This window comes from Drosophila willistoni, chromosome 3R (assembly GCF_018902025.1).
Source record: "Drosophila willistoni isolate 14030-0811.24 chromosome 3R, UCI_dwil_1.1, whole genome shotgun sequence".
In the NCBI taxonomy this organism is placed as follows: domain Eukaryota; kingdom Metazoa; phylum Arthropoda; class Insecta; order Diptera; family Drosophilidae; genus Drosophila; species Drosophila willistoni.
The window spans coordinates 2,410,100-2,424,299 of record NC_061086.1 but is presented as its reverse complement, the minus strand read 5'-3'; the positions used below and the strand labels follow the sequence as shown (position 1 = coordinate 2,424,299).

General features: G+C 35.3%; 2 protein-coding genes and 2 long non-coding RNA genes across 6 annotated transcripts; 3 read left to right on the top strand and 1 right to left on the bottom strand.

The window, feature by feature from the left end:
- Positions 1 to 2,504: 2,504 nt before the first annotated feature.
- LOC124459707 lies at positions 2,505 to 3,255 on the bottom strand. Its single transcript, XR_006953745.1, has 2 exons — positions 2,873 to 3,255; positions 2,505 to 2,805 (listed from the first exon to the last, which is right to left on the bottom strand). It is a non-coding gene; the product is annotated as an uncharacterized LOC124459707 (long non-coding RNA).
- An 884-nt stretch (positions 3,256 to 4,139) lies between these two features.
- On the top strand, positions 4,140 to 6,270 carry LOC124459704. Of its 3 annotated transcripts, XM_047009253.1 has the most exons (3): positions 4,159 to 5,066; positions 5,748 to 6,070; positions 6,121 to 6,270. In XM_047009253.1, exons 1-3 carry the CDS (start codon positions 4,288 to 4,290, stop codon positions 6,165 to 6,167), a joined length of 1,149 nt encoding a protein of 382 aa, XP_046865209.1. In that variant the 5' UTR covers positions 4,159 to 4,287; the 3' UTR covers positions 6,168 to 6,270. The 3 variants fall into 3 exon arrangements, 2 of the variants coding, with proteins under 2 accessions (XP_046865209.1, XP_046865206.1); XR_006953742.1 differs by having other exon boundaries at positions 4,140 to 4,872; positions 5,748 to 6,270; XM_047009250.1 differs by having other exon boundaries at positions 5,748 to 6,270.
- Positions 6,271 to 7,719: 1,449 nt separating this feature from the next.
- Positions 7,720 to 8,289, top strand: LOC124459705. The gene is made up of 2 exons (XR_006953743.1): positions 7,720 to 7,759; positions 7,835 to 8,289. It is a non-coding gene; the product is annotated as an uncharacterized LOC124459705 (long non-coding RNA).
- A 4,815-nt stretch (positions 8,290 to 13,104) lies between these two features.
- On the top strand, positions 13,105 to 14,025 carry LOC111519477. The gene is made up of 2 exons (XM_023180584.2): positions 13,105 to 13,249; positions 13,312 to 14,025. Exons 1-2 carry the CDS (start codon positions 13,190 to 13,192, stop codon positions 13,882 to 13,884), a joined length of 633 nt encoding a protein of 210 aa, XP_023036352.1. The 5' UTR covers positions 13,105 to 13,189; the 3' UTR covers positions 13,885 to 14,025.
- The last annotated feature ends 175 nt before the right edge of the window (positions 14,026 to 14,200 follow it).

Below are 14,200 nucleotides of genomic sequence, written 5' to 3'. Positions count from 1 at the left end.
GCCATCAAAGTGGAAAAACGTTTAAGCTAAAAGGGCTAATGTGTCCGAAAGAACGGCCTACAATCTTAGCATAGGAAATAACGAAGATATTGATCAAAGTCACTGTTTTCCACCGATCGTTCCTATGGGAGCTATATGATATAGTAACCCGATCCTTATCAAATTTGGCACAGTCATTAACAGATATATTAAACTAACAAATGTTTAATTTGAAAGCAATCGCGTCAAAAGTAACGAAGTTACTGACAAAAGTCACTGTTTTCGAAAGATCGTTCCTATGGGAGCTATATGATATAGTCACCCGATCTTGATCAAATTTGGCATAGTCGTTTATATGTGTAATTAACTCAACAATATTAAATTTCATGATCATAGCTCAGAAAATAACGAAGTTATTAAGAAAAGTCACTGTTCGTGACTTTGCCATTTGTATGGGAGCTATATGATATACTGATCCGATCCGGCTGAATTCGAGATATACAACGCCTGCAGTATATACAAGCCTGCAAAATCAACTCTGTAGCTTCAACGGTCTAGGAGGAGTTTGCGTTGATCCAAACGGACGGACGGACGGACGGACATGGCTATTTGAACTCGTCTCGTCGTGCTGATCAAGAATATATATACTTTATATGGTCGGAGATGCTTCCTTCTATGCGTTGCACACTTTTGACCAAAATTAATATACCCTTTTTGCAAGGGTATAAAAAGTGGTTATTTGTGGATATTAAGACTTTCGTATTTTACAAAGTGAATAGGGATTCCCGGAGAGAAGGAAAATAACCCAATCTTCATTCGTTGAATTCAAAATATGAACTGATTTTATTTAAAGAATTGTGTATATAAATGAATTCTTAGACTCTAGGCAACAATTGTTCTTAAAAATACTTATTCTAATGAGTGTGGATGCATGTTTTGTTTGTTTTTAAGCAATAATTGTCATATGAATCTTTATGACTTATTTTTGTGTTATGTTTTTATTTCGTTTTGTATATTCTGTAAGCACGGCATAGCCGTTGACTTAAAATCTATTGGCGAAATATAACCGCTTGCCGTGACCGCAGAGTTAGTTAGTTTTGTTTTATACTATTTGAAAATGCCATGAATACTTAACGTTAAATTTAGTTGAGATCAAATCTTTTACTTATAAAGTTACTCAAATATTTTTGTACGCTCATTTATGGCCCAATTAGTAAGGAGTTATATACTTACAATTATTGTTAATATTTTTATACCCTTGCAAAAAGGGTATATTAATTTTGGTCAGAAGTGTGCAACGCATAGAAGGAAGCATCTCTGACCATATAAAGTATATATATTCTTGATCAGCACGACGAGACGAGTTCAAATCGCCATGTCCGTTCGTCCGTCCGTCCGTCCGTCTGGATCAACGCAAACTCCTCCTAGACCGTTGAAGCTACAGAGTTGATTTTGCATGTAGGCTTGTATATACTGCAGGCGTTGTATATCTCGAATTCAGCCGGATCGGATCAGTATATCATATAGCTCCCATACAAATGGCAAAGTCACGAACAGTGACTTTTCTTAATAACTTCGTTATTTTCTGAGCTATGATCATGAAATTTAATATTGTTGAGTTAATTACACATATAAACGACTATGCCAAATTTGATCAAGATCGGGTGACTATATCATATAGCTCCCATAGGAACGATCTTTCGAAAACAGTGACTTTTGTCAATAACTTCGTTAATTTGACGCGATTGCTTTCAAATTAAACATTTGTTAGTTTAATATCTCTATTAATGACTGTGCCAAATTTGATAAGGATCGGGTAACTATATCATATAGCTCCCATTGGAACAATCGGTGGAAAACAGTGACTTTGATCAATATCTTCGTTATTTCCTATGCTAAGATTGTAGGCCGTTCTTTCGGACACATTAGCCCTTTTAGCTTAAACGTTTTTCCACTTTGATGGCTATAAAGGTAAGGAAAGAGTTACCAAAAAAATTGCAAGGGTATACAAACTTTGACGCGGTCGAAGTTAGCCCCGGCCCTCTGGTTCTTATATCAGTGGGATGCGAAATCCGAGAAGGCAATGACATTTAGGTTCTTCGACTAACACCTATTACCTCTTCACCGAGATGCCTATTTAGTTGTATTACTCTATTCCTCATCTTTGTCTTTGTTTTACTTATGTAGCGCTTGTTTGTGTTAACCTCTTGTTAGAAAGACAGAGACACCCGCGTGTTCGTTACAAACTGCATAGTCAATCAATGCTGTATTTTGCTGCCCTTTAGATGCCATACAAATGATGCCCCAAGACGGTTAAAATCAATGTGGACGCAAAAACTTATAATAAACAGCATCGATATACATAGTTATGTCCGTCTGTAGGAAGCAACACGAGCTAAATATTGTGATTCTTAAGTGGACTCATTGTTAATAGTTGATTAAATTCAGCCTGGAGGAGATTGGCATATAAACATGTCGATTGCGTGAAGCTTTTCTACTGGTGTTCACTAATTTGAGTGTGCTGGTCCCGAATCAGAAAAAATCAAAGATGAAAGTTTTTATTAATAAAAAATTAAACAAAGTATGTAAAAAAATCAAAATTGAATGGGTTTATCCAATCTGCCAAAATTTGCATTCTTAAAATTCTTCTGATTCCTTAGAGCTTGCAAAGATATTCACAAAGAGTAAGGGTTTCAAATACATTTTCACTTTCGTTGTCATTGCAATTGTTAAACTCAATACATTTGTTTTGAGAGCTATCATAGGTATAATACGGATTATACTTTCTACAGATGCCGTCTTTATTAGTTGGCGAATTGCACACATCTTGACATGAATAGAAAAACTTATTAGGTTAAGAGCTATCTTAATAGGTATAATACGGATAACTTACGGGCATTGACATTCAAACCCAAGAGAGCGCAGATAAGAAAAATAATAGCAAACTTCATGTTTCCTTTTCGACTTAGTAGTAAAAACTAGTTCCTGTAATTTCTAGCCGTTCTTTTTTGAAGAGTTCATCGTGAAATTTTTAATTTTTTGCATATTTCTCACGGTTTCAATCAACTAAAATTGAAACCCTAGTTTCTTTTAATTTTCTCATTTATTATAAGTTTATACTACTTCGCATACATGGCATGTTTATTTTTTAATTGCAAGTGTCAATTGACAACTTTAGACTACAATTGTTCATAGATCACATAAAGATCAGAGCAAAAAAAATTGCAAGGTGTTAGATATTGGCCGTCAAAGTACAACTTTCAGTGGCCCCTACATTCCTAGAACATATGATGGTATATGAGATTGTAAGGCAAATTAACATTGCGATTCCAGTTGAATCCATGAGAAGCATAAAAGGGTAGAGAAGCGTTTTTTGCAAGGGTATAAAAATGCTTAGATCGCCTGCTCTCCAAATGCTTGTGGATCTTTTGAATATAATTCTTATCTAAATTTAAAGTGAAACCAGAGGGCCGGGGCTAACTTCGACCGCGTCAAAGTTGGTATACCCTTGCAACTTTTTTGGTAACTTTTTCCTTACCTATCATCAAAGTGGAAAAACGTTTAAGCTAAAAGGGCTAATGTGTCCGAAAGAACGGCCTACAATCTTAGCATAGGAAATAACGAAGCTGTTGATCAAGTCACTGTTTTCCACCGATCGTTCCTATTGGAGCTATATGATATAGCTAGCTGATCCTTATCAAATTCGGCACAGTCATTAACAGATATATTAAACTAACAAATGTTTAATTTGAAAGCAATCGCGTCAAAAGTAACGAAGTTATTCACAAAAGTCACTGTTTTCGAAAGATCGTTCCTATGGGAGCTATATGATATAGTGTCCGATCCGGCTGAATCCGAGATATACAACATCTGAAGTATATACAAGCCTACATGCAAAATTAGCTCTGTAGCTCTTTCCGTCTAGGAGGAGTTCGCGTTGATCCAGACGGACGGACGGACAGACGGACGGACGGACATGGCGATTTGAACTCGTCTCGTCGTGCTGATCAAGAATATATATACTTTATATGGTCGGAGATGCATCCTTCGATGCGTTGCACACTTTTGACCAAAATTAATATACCCTTTTTGCAAGGGTATCAAAAAGGATGTGAACAGAATTTTTAAAAAATACGTAAATGCATTTGTTATTATAAATTTTAAATATTTGTTTTACTGGTGTATGGTATACCTAAATCGGCGAGACGAATTACTCACTTCATTTTTCATTACTTATCAGCCTTCCCTTCCCATAGCTAAGAGCTTGTTAGTGACTATTTCAGTTTGGTTGTAACTGTCTTTCCGAAAATGGAAAGAAAAATGTTCTTAAATATATTTGGTATTTTTTGCCTATTTATGGCAAACGGACTTTGTGAAAAAGATGTTAAGGAGTACATTCAGAATATCAGACACGATTACTGTATCGATTATTGTGCAAATAAGTGTAAATATGCTAACGTCAGTGAAATCGATAAAAAATGCACCAACTTCAAAAACATAGTAATTACCGACAAGTACACGATCGAACTTTTGGATAAAAATGTAACATTAACTTGGAAAATATACCCTGTGAACTTGAACTATCTGAACAAACTAACAAATAGATCAGATTGTACTGCCAAGAAACTAGAAATTAATGTTGATGTGCCACGGACTGAAACTAATTCTGCACAAGTGTTCAATCATATAATAATTCCATCCATTCGCTATATGGAAGTTCTTAATTTAAAGGAATTGAGTGAATTTCAGAGTGAAAGTATACTTCTAGAAAAGGATATCGATGTTAAAAGCGGAGCATCGGCTGCGCATTTACAATTAGAAACACCTTTGAAAATGAACGTTTCCGCCTTATTAAACAATTACTTTTCGCTGCGGATGGAAAAATTGAGAGAGGTATATATCTCCAATTCTTCACCTGAAGAATGTACGCTATATAGTAACGTATTTGACAATGCTACTCAGCTAGAGAGGATTGAGTTTAACAATATAAATTTGGCTAAATTTAGTAAAGCGACGGTCAAGAATTTGACGAAAATAAAAATTTTAAAATTCATCCATTGCAACCTTACATCACATGAATTTCTTAGGTTGGTATCAGAAGTAATAAAGTATGATATTTGGTTATTATACCCTTGCAAAAAGGGTATATTAAATTTGGTGAGAAGTATGCAATGCATAGAAGAAAGTATCTTCGACTATATAAAGTATACATATTCTTGATCGGCACGACAAGACGAGTTCAAACAGGCACGTCCGTTCGTCTGTCCATCCTTCCGTCCGGTCGTCTAGATCAGCATAAACTCCTCCTAGACCGTAAGAGCTACAGATTTTGCATGTAGGCTTGTCTAGGCTTGTCACGAACTGTGACTTTTCTTAATAGCTTCGTTATTAAATATTAAATATTGTTGAGTTTTTATACCCTTGCAAAAGGTATTATGAATTTGGTCAGATGTTTGTAACGCACAGAAGGAGACGTTGTCGACCCCATAAAGTATATATATTCTTAATCAGCATGAGAAGCTGAGTCGATATAGCCATGTCATTCTGTCCGTCCGTTTGAAACGACTTGATTAAGATCGGTTGACTATACGTAGGACATTCTTTCGCAAACATTATTCTTTCTAGATTAAACGTTTTCCACTTTGACGGCTATAGGTAAGGAAAAATTAACACAATCAACTTGCAAGGGTATACAAAATTCGGCGCGGTCGAAGAAAGCCCCGGCCCTCTGGTTTTTTACTTATAATGTATCAAATTTGAATTCCTAGGTCCAACATTCTTCAAAATAATCTGGAAGTTATAAAGTACGATTCTCTGACGGAAATTGAATACAACTTTTTTAAGAATTACAAAAATCTTCACAAAATTGACGTATCTTTTGGAATGCCGGACTCTTTTTCTAAAGTATCCAGCACCAATATAACAGCTTTTGTTTGTATTAATAGAATTTGTCTTTTCAATTTGGGTACAAATGGCAAGCGATGTCCGAAAAATTGCATATGTCAACTGTCACCACTTTTCAATTCATTTGGCATAAACTGCGATAATCAAGGGATTCGAAAAGTGTCAGACCTTCCTACACCCATCACAGGTATGACAAATTTACATTTCGAAAACAATGCTTTAACAGAATTGCCTAAGCTGCCGTCCCATGGATACGATATTATACGGGAGCTCCATTTGGCTAATAACAAAATAAGCAATTTAAGCATAGAACAAATGCCTCAAAATCTCACTTAACTAGATATAAGTAATAATAATATAACATCTCTCGAATCAAAGGCAGTCGAATTTTTGCAACAACGAAACATTACATTTGTCCAATCTGGAGTGTATTGGAAATGCAATTGCGAGAATGAAAAGCTTGTAAGATATCTTTCCACTCTACAGAAGAGAGTAGAAAAGGTTTCTTATGAAAATTTTCTAATAACCCAATATACTAGTAAGCCATACTATAATATTATTGACAATACTGTGCACCACCACCATCTGAAGGGTCCCTGCCCAGGGAACTGTACTTGTTGTGTGAATGGCTCCCAGTTTTTGGTTAACTGCACAAATAGAGGGTTGACTGAGATCCCACCAATACCTGAAGTCCATAGTGCGATCCTTGATATAAGCAACAACAATATTACTACACTAAGTGACTTTCTGAGTAACAAAATATCTTCATTCAATCTCAGTCTGTTCATATCGGGAAATCCATGGAATTGCACATGTAATGAGATTCATTTTCAAGGACTTTTTCACAACATCAAGGATCTTTCGATAGCAAAATGCAGTGATTCTGAATTACTTACCAACGTGATGGATCAATGTTCTGCTGCAACTTCATCGTTTATCATCATTATTGTGTCACTCACACTGGTGGCAGGTCTTCTTGTTTTACTGTATTGCTATTGGAATCCCATTTGGCAGTGGTTGTGGAATGATAGATTGAAAACAATACAATCGCCCAGAGGTGTCGAAAATGATGATTATCATCCTATTACGGATTCAGAAAATTTAGATTAATAGTAAAATTTACTTAGAATTTGGTTTATATTATTTTAATATCTTCTCAGATATTCACGTAAGTGTTTTGATACAAAAATCACAACTCTTGATCTGTTAATCGTATGAAGATCGTATTGCCACGGCTGCTAAGGGAGTAACCGGATCTCAAACTATCAATAGGAATATTAATGATGTTGCAGTTTATTTTTTTTTTATTAAAAGAATACCAAATTTTGAAGAATTTTGTTTTAATAAATATTTAACAACATTAAAGTTTAGACTTTTCCTAAGTATTTTCAGAGCTTAAAGATATATTCAAAACAATATAGATTTTTACTAGGGATAACTTTACACTGAGGTCTTGTATTAACTTTCCATTTATCCGTGAGAACTTCTCTGAAAAAAGAGAAGTTTGTATTATATTCGAAAAGTCAAAAAACACAATTTTCATTCAAGCACCTTGTGGTAAACGACATTCTTTGTTTTTTGGTCAGGCGCAAGAACAAATAAAGCAGATGGTTTGCCAACACGTGAGCATGCCACGTACAACTGACCATAAAAAAACGTGAATTTTCTAGATTGAGGCCACAATAAGTCAAGGAATGGCTCTGTGATTTGTTGATCGTCATGGCGAAGGCAAGACTAATCGGAAATTGAATTCGTTTAAACTCAAACGGCATATCCGTTGGGATCATCAGAGTCCTTGGAATAAGAGCTTCCTCATCTTTAATTTTTTCTTCAACTATTGACGCGTCAATCACATTGGTTCCACTGCACAGTTTTGGTTGGTTTAAATTTCTAAGCATTATTACCACCGTAACGTGTCATATTAACAGTGTGTTTCATATATTCGTTGTAGTTTGCTGCAAATCTTGAAGAATTGTTTTTTTCGTAGCTGACGCCGATCAAGTTGTTTTCCCATATTGTCCATGAAGTATAAGTATTTGCAAGAACTTATGCTGTGCATCTTCAATAGTAAGGAATACAATGCTTCAATGCTTCAATAAAGCAGGGAATACAATGGCTCTGGTGGTGGGACCAATAATGGCAATTTACCACTAAGGCTGCACAAACCAGGCGTTTTTTCGTCAAGTACTAACGCGGCACTCTACTTGAACAATGTCTCGTTGTTCTTCAGATAATTGACTCCGCTGGGAGAGATTGGATATTCTAGGAAGTGGCATGATGATCAGATTGCTAATTGGTTTGGTTTGATAATATGGGTTACTAAACACTACACAAAACACATTACTCGAATTTCTCCGATAGTTTTCACAAAATAAATGGTATATTACAACGACATTAAAACAACAATTGACTTTATTTAAATTGACTGTTAGAAAACGATTGTATAGGGAAAAGAAATTGGCTGTTTTAAGGGGTTTTCCGGCAATTATTTATTATTTTTAAGATGTATTCTCCTATTCGGGGTGGAGACAAATACAACAAATCAAAAACCATGAAAATTGGTTCAGCAGATCTCGAGTTATAAGTGTTGTAACTAACACGACTTTCTTTTATATATATAGATAAATATAATATATATATATAAATATATATATTAATATATATTATATATACATATGTATATATATATATATAATACATATAAATATATAGATTTGTTTTGTTTTTTAAAATTTTTTTTCAGATTTAGAAAACCAAAAAGTTTTTTAACATAAGTAAGCCGAACTGAATACTTCTTAATCTATATAAATCAATTTTTCTTGTTCATCTTAGACAACTTGAAAAACAATTTTAAATCTTGCAATTTTAAAAGTATAAAATTTCTTGATGTGGATTTGGAACAAGAGTATGGACTATTTGGACCAAATGGAGATCTGGTCGAATACCGCTATTCATTTTATTCAAAATCATTTGGCTAAGATTGAAAAGAATGGCATTATTTCAATATTTCTGGCTTTCTGGCTAATTCTCGTCGTCTGGGCTTTTATAAGACATAGGGACTATTCCAAGCGAAAACGACAAACCCGAGTCGTTAGGAATTTGCAGTTGGAAATCAGACGAAATTTGCAAAAAGCTCATTCCGCGCTGGAGATCCTAAAACCAAAACTGCGGAATGACGTGGAGAATGCAGGAAGTAATGTGCCAGGATTGAATGATATCCGTCAGTTAGTGCTGCTTATTAATAAACAGATATCCAAACTAGATGCGCTGTTAACTGCCTTTGAAGAAGAATCTTTCTAAAGAGGGGGAAGGAAAATTGTAAATGTTTCAAATGCCTAAATATGCCTAACATGCATAAATAAATGAATTTGGCCGTCGATCTATGTACCTTTTAGTTTCTGTTCATACTCTTGAAAAAGGGTATATTAATTTTGGTTAGAAGTGTGCAACGGATAGAAGGAAGCATCTCCGACCTTGTAAAGTATATATATTCTTGATCAGCACGACGAGACGAGCTCAAATAGCCATGTCCGTCAGTCCGTCCGTCTGGATCAGCGCAAAATCCTAGACCGTAAGAGCTAAAATTTTTGCATGCGTGTACATACTGCACATGTTCGGATTCAGCCGGATCGGACCACTATATCATATAGCTCCCACACAACCGGCAAAGTCACGAACAGTGATTTTTCTCAATACCTTTGGTTTTTTAAGGTATTGTCGTGAAATCTAACATTGGTGAGTTTCTTACACCTATAAACGACTGTGCCAAATTTGATTAAGATCGGGTGACTAGCTCGCATAGGAACGATCTGTGGAAAACAGTGACTTCGATCAAAAACTTCGTTATTTCCATTGATAAGACTGTAGGCCGTTCTATCGCAAACATTAGCCTTTTTAGATAAAACTTTTTCCCACTTTTACGCCTATGGGTAAGGAAAGAGTTAAAAAAGAAAAGAAAAAGTTGCAAGTGTATACGAAATTTGACGCGGTCAAAGATAGCCCCTCGCCCTCCGGTTTATATTTATGCAAGCATTGATAGATCTTGGTGTAGGTGTCTATACGTAGTTTTTACTCATTTGTAATATTGATAAATCATAAGAGCTTTTTATACCATACACCCATAGGGTAATATCACTAACCATAGAACACATAGATAGGACAAACTCATGATTTTTTGATTGCAAACGCTGTGCCGATAGAGTGCTCGCTTCGTGATGTGACTTGGGGAATGTCCCTGGTTCGATTCCCCACTCGAAATCATTGGCTTATATAATGTTTTTTTCTATTTTATAATTTTGTTTTTTATTGTGGATTTTTTGTTTCTTTATTTTTTGTTTATTTTTCTTTTTTATTCATTTATTATTTATTTATTTTTTATTTATTAAAAAATAGAAAAAAAAACCATATTGGTCGGTTCCGAAGTGGGAATCGAACCAGCGACATTCAGTTCGCCAAGCGAACACTCTATCGGCACAGCCACCGGGATACATACGAAGAAGATGGCAATATTTCTTGATATTCTTTCCACAGGGGCATTTCTTATTCGCATTGTCGCTGTTTTGTCGAAAATTAAAAATTTTGGTCGAGCGAGCTATTGAAATGCGATGTTGTACAACTTCACGTCACACACACACTACGAAGCCTGAGCATGTACCGACGAGTGTACACATACATAGACAGAACGAAATCACAAGCGACGTAGGCCTGCCTTCGTCGTTCTGTAGTCTGTGCTAGACTGAAATTTTTTCGTAGCTGCTTTGCCCTCTCCCCATTTTACGCTCTCATTGAGAGTGAGAGCGTTCGGGTTTTCCCGAAGTTCTCTGGGGTTCCATGACTAGGCTAGCGTTTGCAATCAAAAAATCATGAGTTTGTCCTATCTATGTGTTCTATGGTTAGTGGTAATATGGTATATTAAAGTCGCCAAAATGTATGTAACAGGCAGAAGGAAGCATCTCCGACCCCACAAAGTATATATATTCTTGATCGGGATCAACAACCGAGTCGATCCAGCCATGTCCGTCTGTCCGTCCGTCCGTCCGTCTGTCCGTATGAGCACCTAGATTTCGGAGACTGTAAAAGCTAGAGCCACCAAATTTGGTATGTAGACTCGTGTAGTATGTAGAGTGATCAAGTTTATTTCAAATTTTTGCCACGCCCCTTTCCGCCCCCGAAATTTAAAAAAAGTGTTTATCTCAAAAACTATTCCAGCTAGAGACACCATATTTGGTATGTATATTCGCTTAGTAAATGCACACATTTTGTATGTATAAAAATTTTGCCACGCCCTTTTCCGCCCCCGTAATTTGAAAAACTTGATTATCTCCCGTATTTTTTTACCTCATGCAATCAAATTTGGCACACTTAAATTTAATACTAATATCTATCAAAATACCAAATTTGATCAAAATCGGATAAAAAACAGTCGAGTTATGCATATAAAGGTTTTTCCATAAGGCCGGAGTTGGCCGTTGGCTGGTGGGGGCGCTAGGGTGCTCGTATGATTGAGTGAGCGAGATACTAAGATATGCTTGTAGAAGCATGTGAAAATGCTTGAAATATTTGCTTTACTGGTGTATGGTATACCAAAGTCGGCGAGATGACTTACTTACTTCATTTACTTTATGCAATCAATCAATTTGGCACACTTAAATTTAATACTAATATCTAGCAAAATACAAAATTTGATCAAAATCGGACAAAAAACAGTCGAGTTATGCATATAAACATTTTTCCATAAGGCCGGAGTTGGCCGTTGGCTGGTGGGGGCGCTAGGGTGCTCGTATGACTGAGTGAGCGAGATACTAAGATATGCTTAATATTTGCTTTACTGGTGTATGGTCTACCTAAGTCGGCGAGACGACTTACTTACTTCATTTAATTAAGGGATACCGACAAACTGAAGAATACATAATCATAATCAAGTGACAGCGAAAATATACCTCTAGATAATCATTTGGAATCGAAAATTAAATATAATGTAAGCCATCAAAATATGAGAAACAGAATCGCGAAAATAGACCGTCAATGCGGCATTAAAGCAACCCAAGATGAAGTTCAAGGGATCCTAAGGCATCCTTAAGGCAACCAATCTCAAGCGAACTTAAGTCAAGCTTAAGGCGTCTTTAAAGCGAACTTAAGTCGCAAAAACCGTGGTGAAAACAGTGTAAAATAAAAAAAGGGTAACAATAACCTTTTTTAAGCCATTTATTTAACTCTAAATATGTATATCTTCCGCCGTGGGATGGTTACTTTTTTCATAGTAACAACCGACCATCAAAACTACGGTGATTAAATTTTGCCTGTGGGCAAAAGCGGTGACAGTGACTGGTGACGTCTACAAAAGTGAAAGGAACCTCAAAGTTTTGTTTGAACCCGAAAATCCAAAACCACACTCCCATCTCTATTTTTTTACGATTTCATTTTTACATGGTTGGCATTTCGGTAAAAATATTTTTATACCATGCACCCATAGGGTGAAATGGTATATTAAAGTCGCCAAAATGTATGTAACAGACAGAAAGAAGCTTCTCCGATCCCATAAAGTATATATATTCTTGATCAGGATCAACAGCCGAGTCGATTTAGCCATGTCCGTCTGGCCGTGTATAGAGTTAATTGGAATTTGGGCCACGCCTCCAAAATTTACATAAAACTGTTTTTCTTAAAAAGTATAACAGCTAGAGGCATCCAATTTGGTTTATATGCTTAGTTATTATTACTAATTGCCCCCGAAAATTAAATAAAAGTGATTTTTTCGAAAACTAACGAAGCTAAAGTCACCAAATTTAGTATGCAGATTTTTTTAGTATGCGCGCAGAATATATATATTTTAGTGTTTTGCAACGCCCACTTCCGCCTTCATAATTTATAAAAAATCGATTGCCAACTGCAATTCAAATTCGGCAGACTAATTAATTTTATCTATTTTATTGAAATCGGACTAGAAACGTGCAAAATATGCGTATAAACGTATTTTACTACGTAATCCATAAGTGGAGAATTGACCGTTGGCTAGGTGCGGCGCTAGAGTGCTCGTGTGTTTGTAGTTTGAGCGAGATAGCATATGGTATAAGGCATGGTATACCCAAGTCGGTAAACTTAGTTCATTGTATATTGTTTTCACAAAAATTGCAATTAACACAGTGTTCCGAAAACCTATTAATCGATTTATACGGTATATAATATTATATAATCTAGCATCAATAACACACTTTTCTTCAATACTTTTTTGAACATTTGTGGAAAGCTGGTGAACATAACATTAAAATATTTTTTTAATTTTTAAATATTTTGGATTAAATTTAAAATGAACAAACAAATGGTCACCCGATTTTGTTTCATCTTTTTCCTACTCGGATTTCTACAAGTAATTTCAAAAGCCCCTCAAATACAGCAAAATGAAAACTTACCTAAAATTATATATCACAGAATCCGGGATATTCAGTTGCCGAAAACAGTCTCTGTTTAGCGACATGCTTCAAGTCCGGGAAGCTTATACACGAATATATATCCGATTTAAAAGAAGAAATCAGAGCGAAAAATGTTGAACTTCGAAAAGCTCAAGACTATGCGAAGGATAATTTAATTGATAGGTTGCGTACAGAAAATGAAGACTTGAGAAGAATTCTCTGGGAATTTTCGCAGCAACGGAATACAATTTCAAGAGTCGAAAGTAATATGATTGATTTTATGATCATGCAGAAGAATGCGATCCAAGAAGGGAAACTTAAGGCTGCCAAGAATCAGAAAGATTTAAAAAAAGAAATGGAAGAATTGCGTAAAATAGCCTTAAATGTTAAATATCAAGTGGATAAGAAACCAACACCTAAAATTAAAATAAAGATTAACAATCAAAATCAAATGGAGAGGAAACCCAGATCTCAATCTGAAATCGAGATGAATTTAAAAAAAGAAATTGAAAATTTGAAAAAGAATTTAGAAAAGGAAAAGGCGAATGGAAATAAAACTTTGAAAACTGTTACATCGAAAAAGAAAGAGTAAATGGAATTTGTGTTATCCAATTAAAAGTGTAACTATGCGTAATTAATAATTAATAATAATTCATTATTGTTATTATCATTTGTATAATTATATTTTTGTACGTTATATTATAAAAGTAAAGTCACTGAAATCAACAATCGAGTCTCTCAAATTTGTCCATATGCTCCATCGACAAAATTCAAAGTGTAACAGTATCTTTACCTGCTTAAAAATCTTGTACACTCTAATTAAGCCAATATTTTACGGAGTATAATACATAACATATATTTCCGACACCATAGCACAGTGAGATGGGCTCCACATGAACATCAATCCC

What these genes read in the sequence shown, in the direction of transcription:
- LOC124459704 (XM_047009250.1), top strand. Translation starts at nt 4,288, where the DNA reads ATGGAAAGAAAAATGTTCTTAAATATATTTGGTATTTTTTGCCTATTT. An exon ending in ACATCACATGAATTTCTTAG is followed by an intron (nt 5,067 to 5,747) that starts GTTGGTATCAGA and finishes TTGAATTCCTAG; the next exon opens with GTCCAACATTCTTCAAAATA.
- LOC111519477 (XM_023180584.2), top strand. Translation starts at nt 13,190, where the DNA reads ATGAACAAACAAATGGTCACCCGATTTTGTTTCATCTTTTTCCTACTC. An exon ending in TCCTACTCGGATTTCTACAA is followed by an intron (nt 13,250 to 13,311) that starts GTAATTTCAAAA and finishes TATATATCACAG; the next exon opens with AATCCGGGATATTCAGTTGC.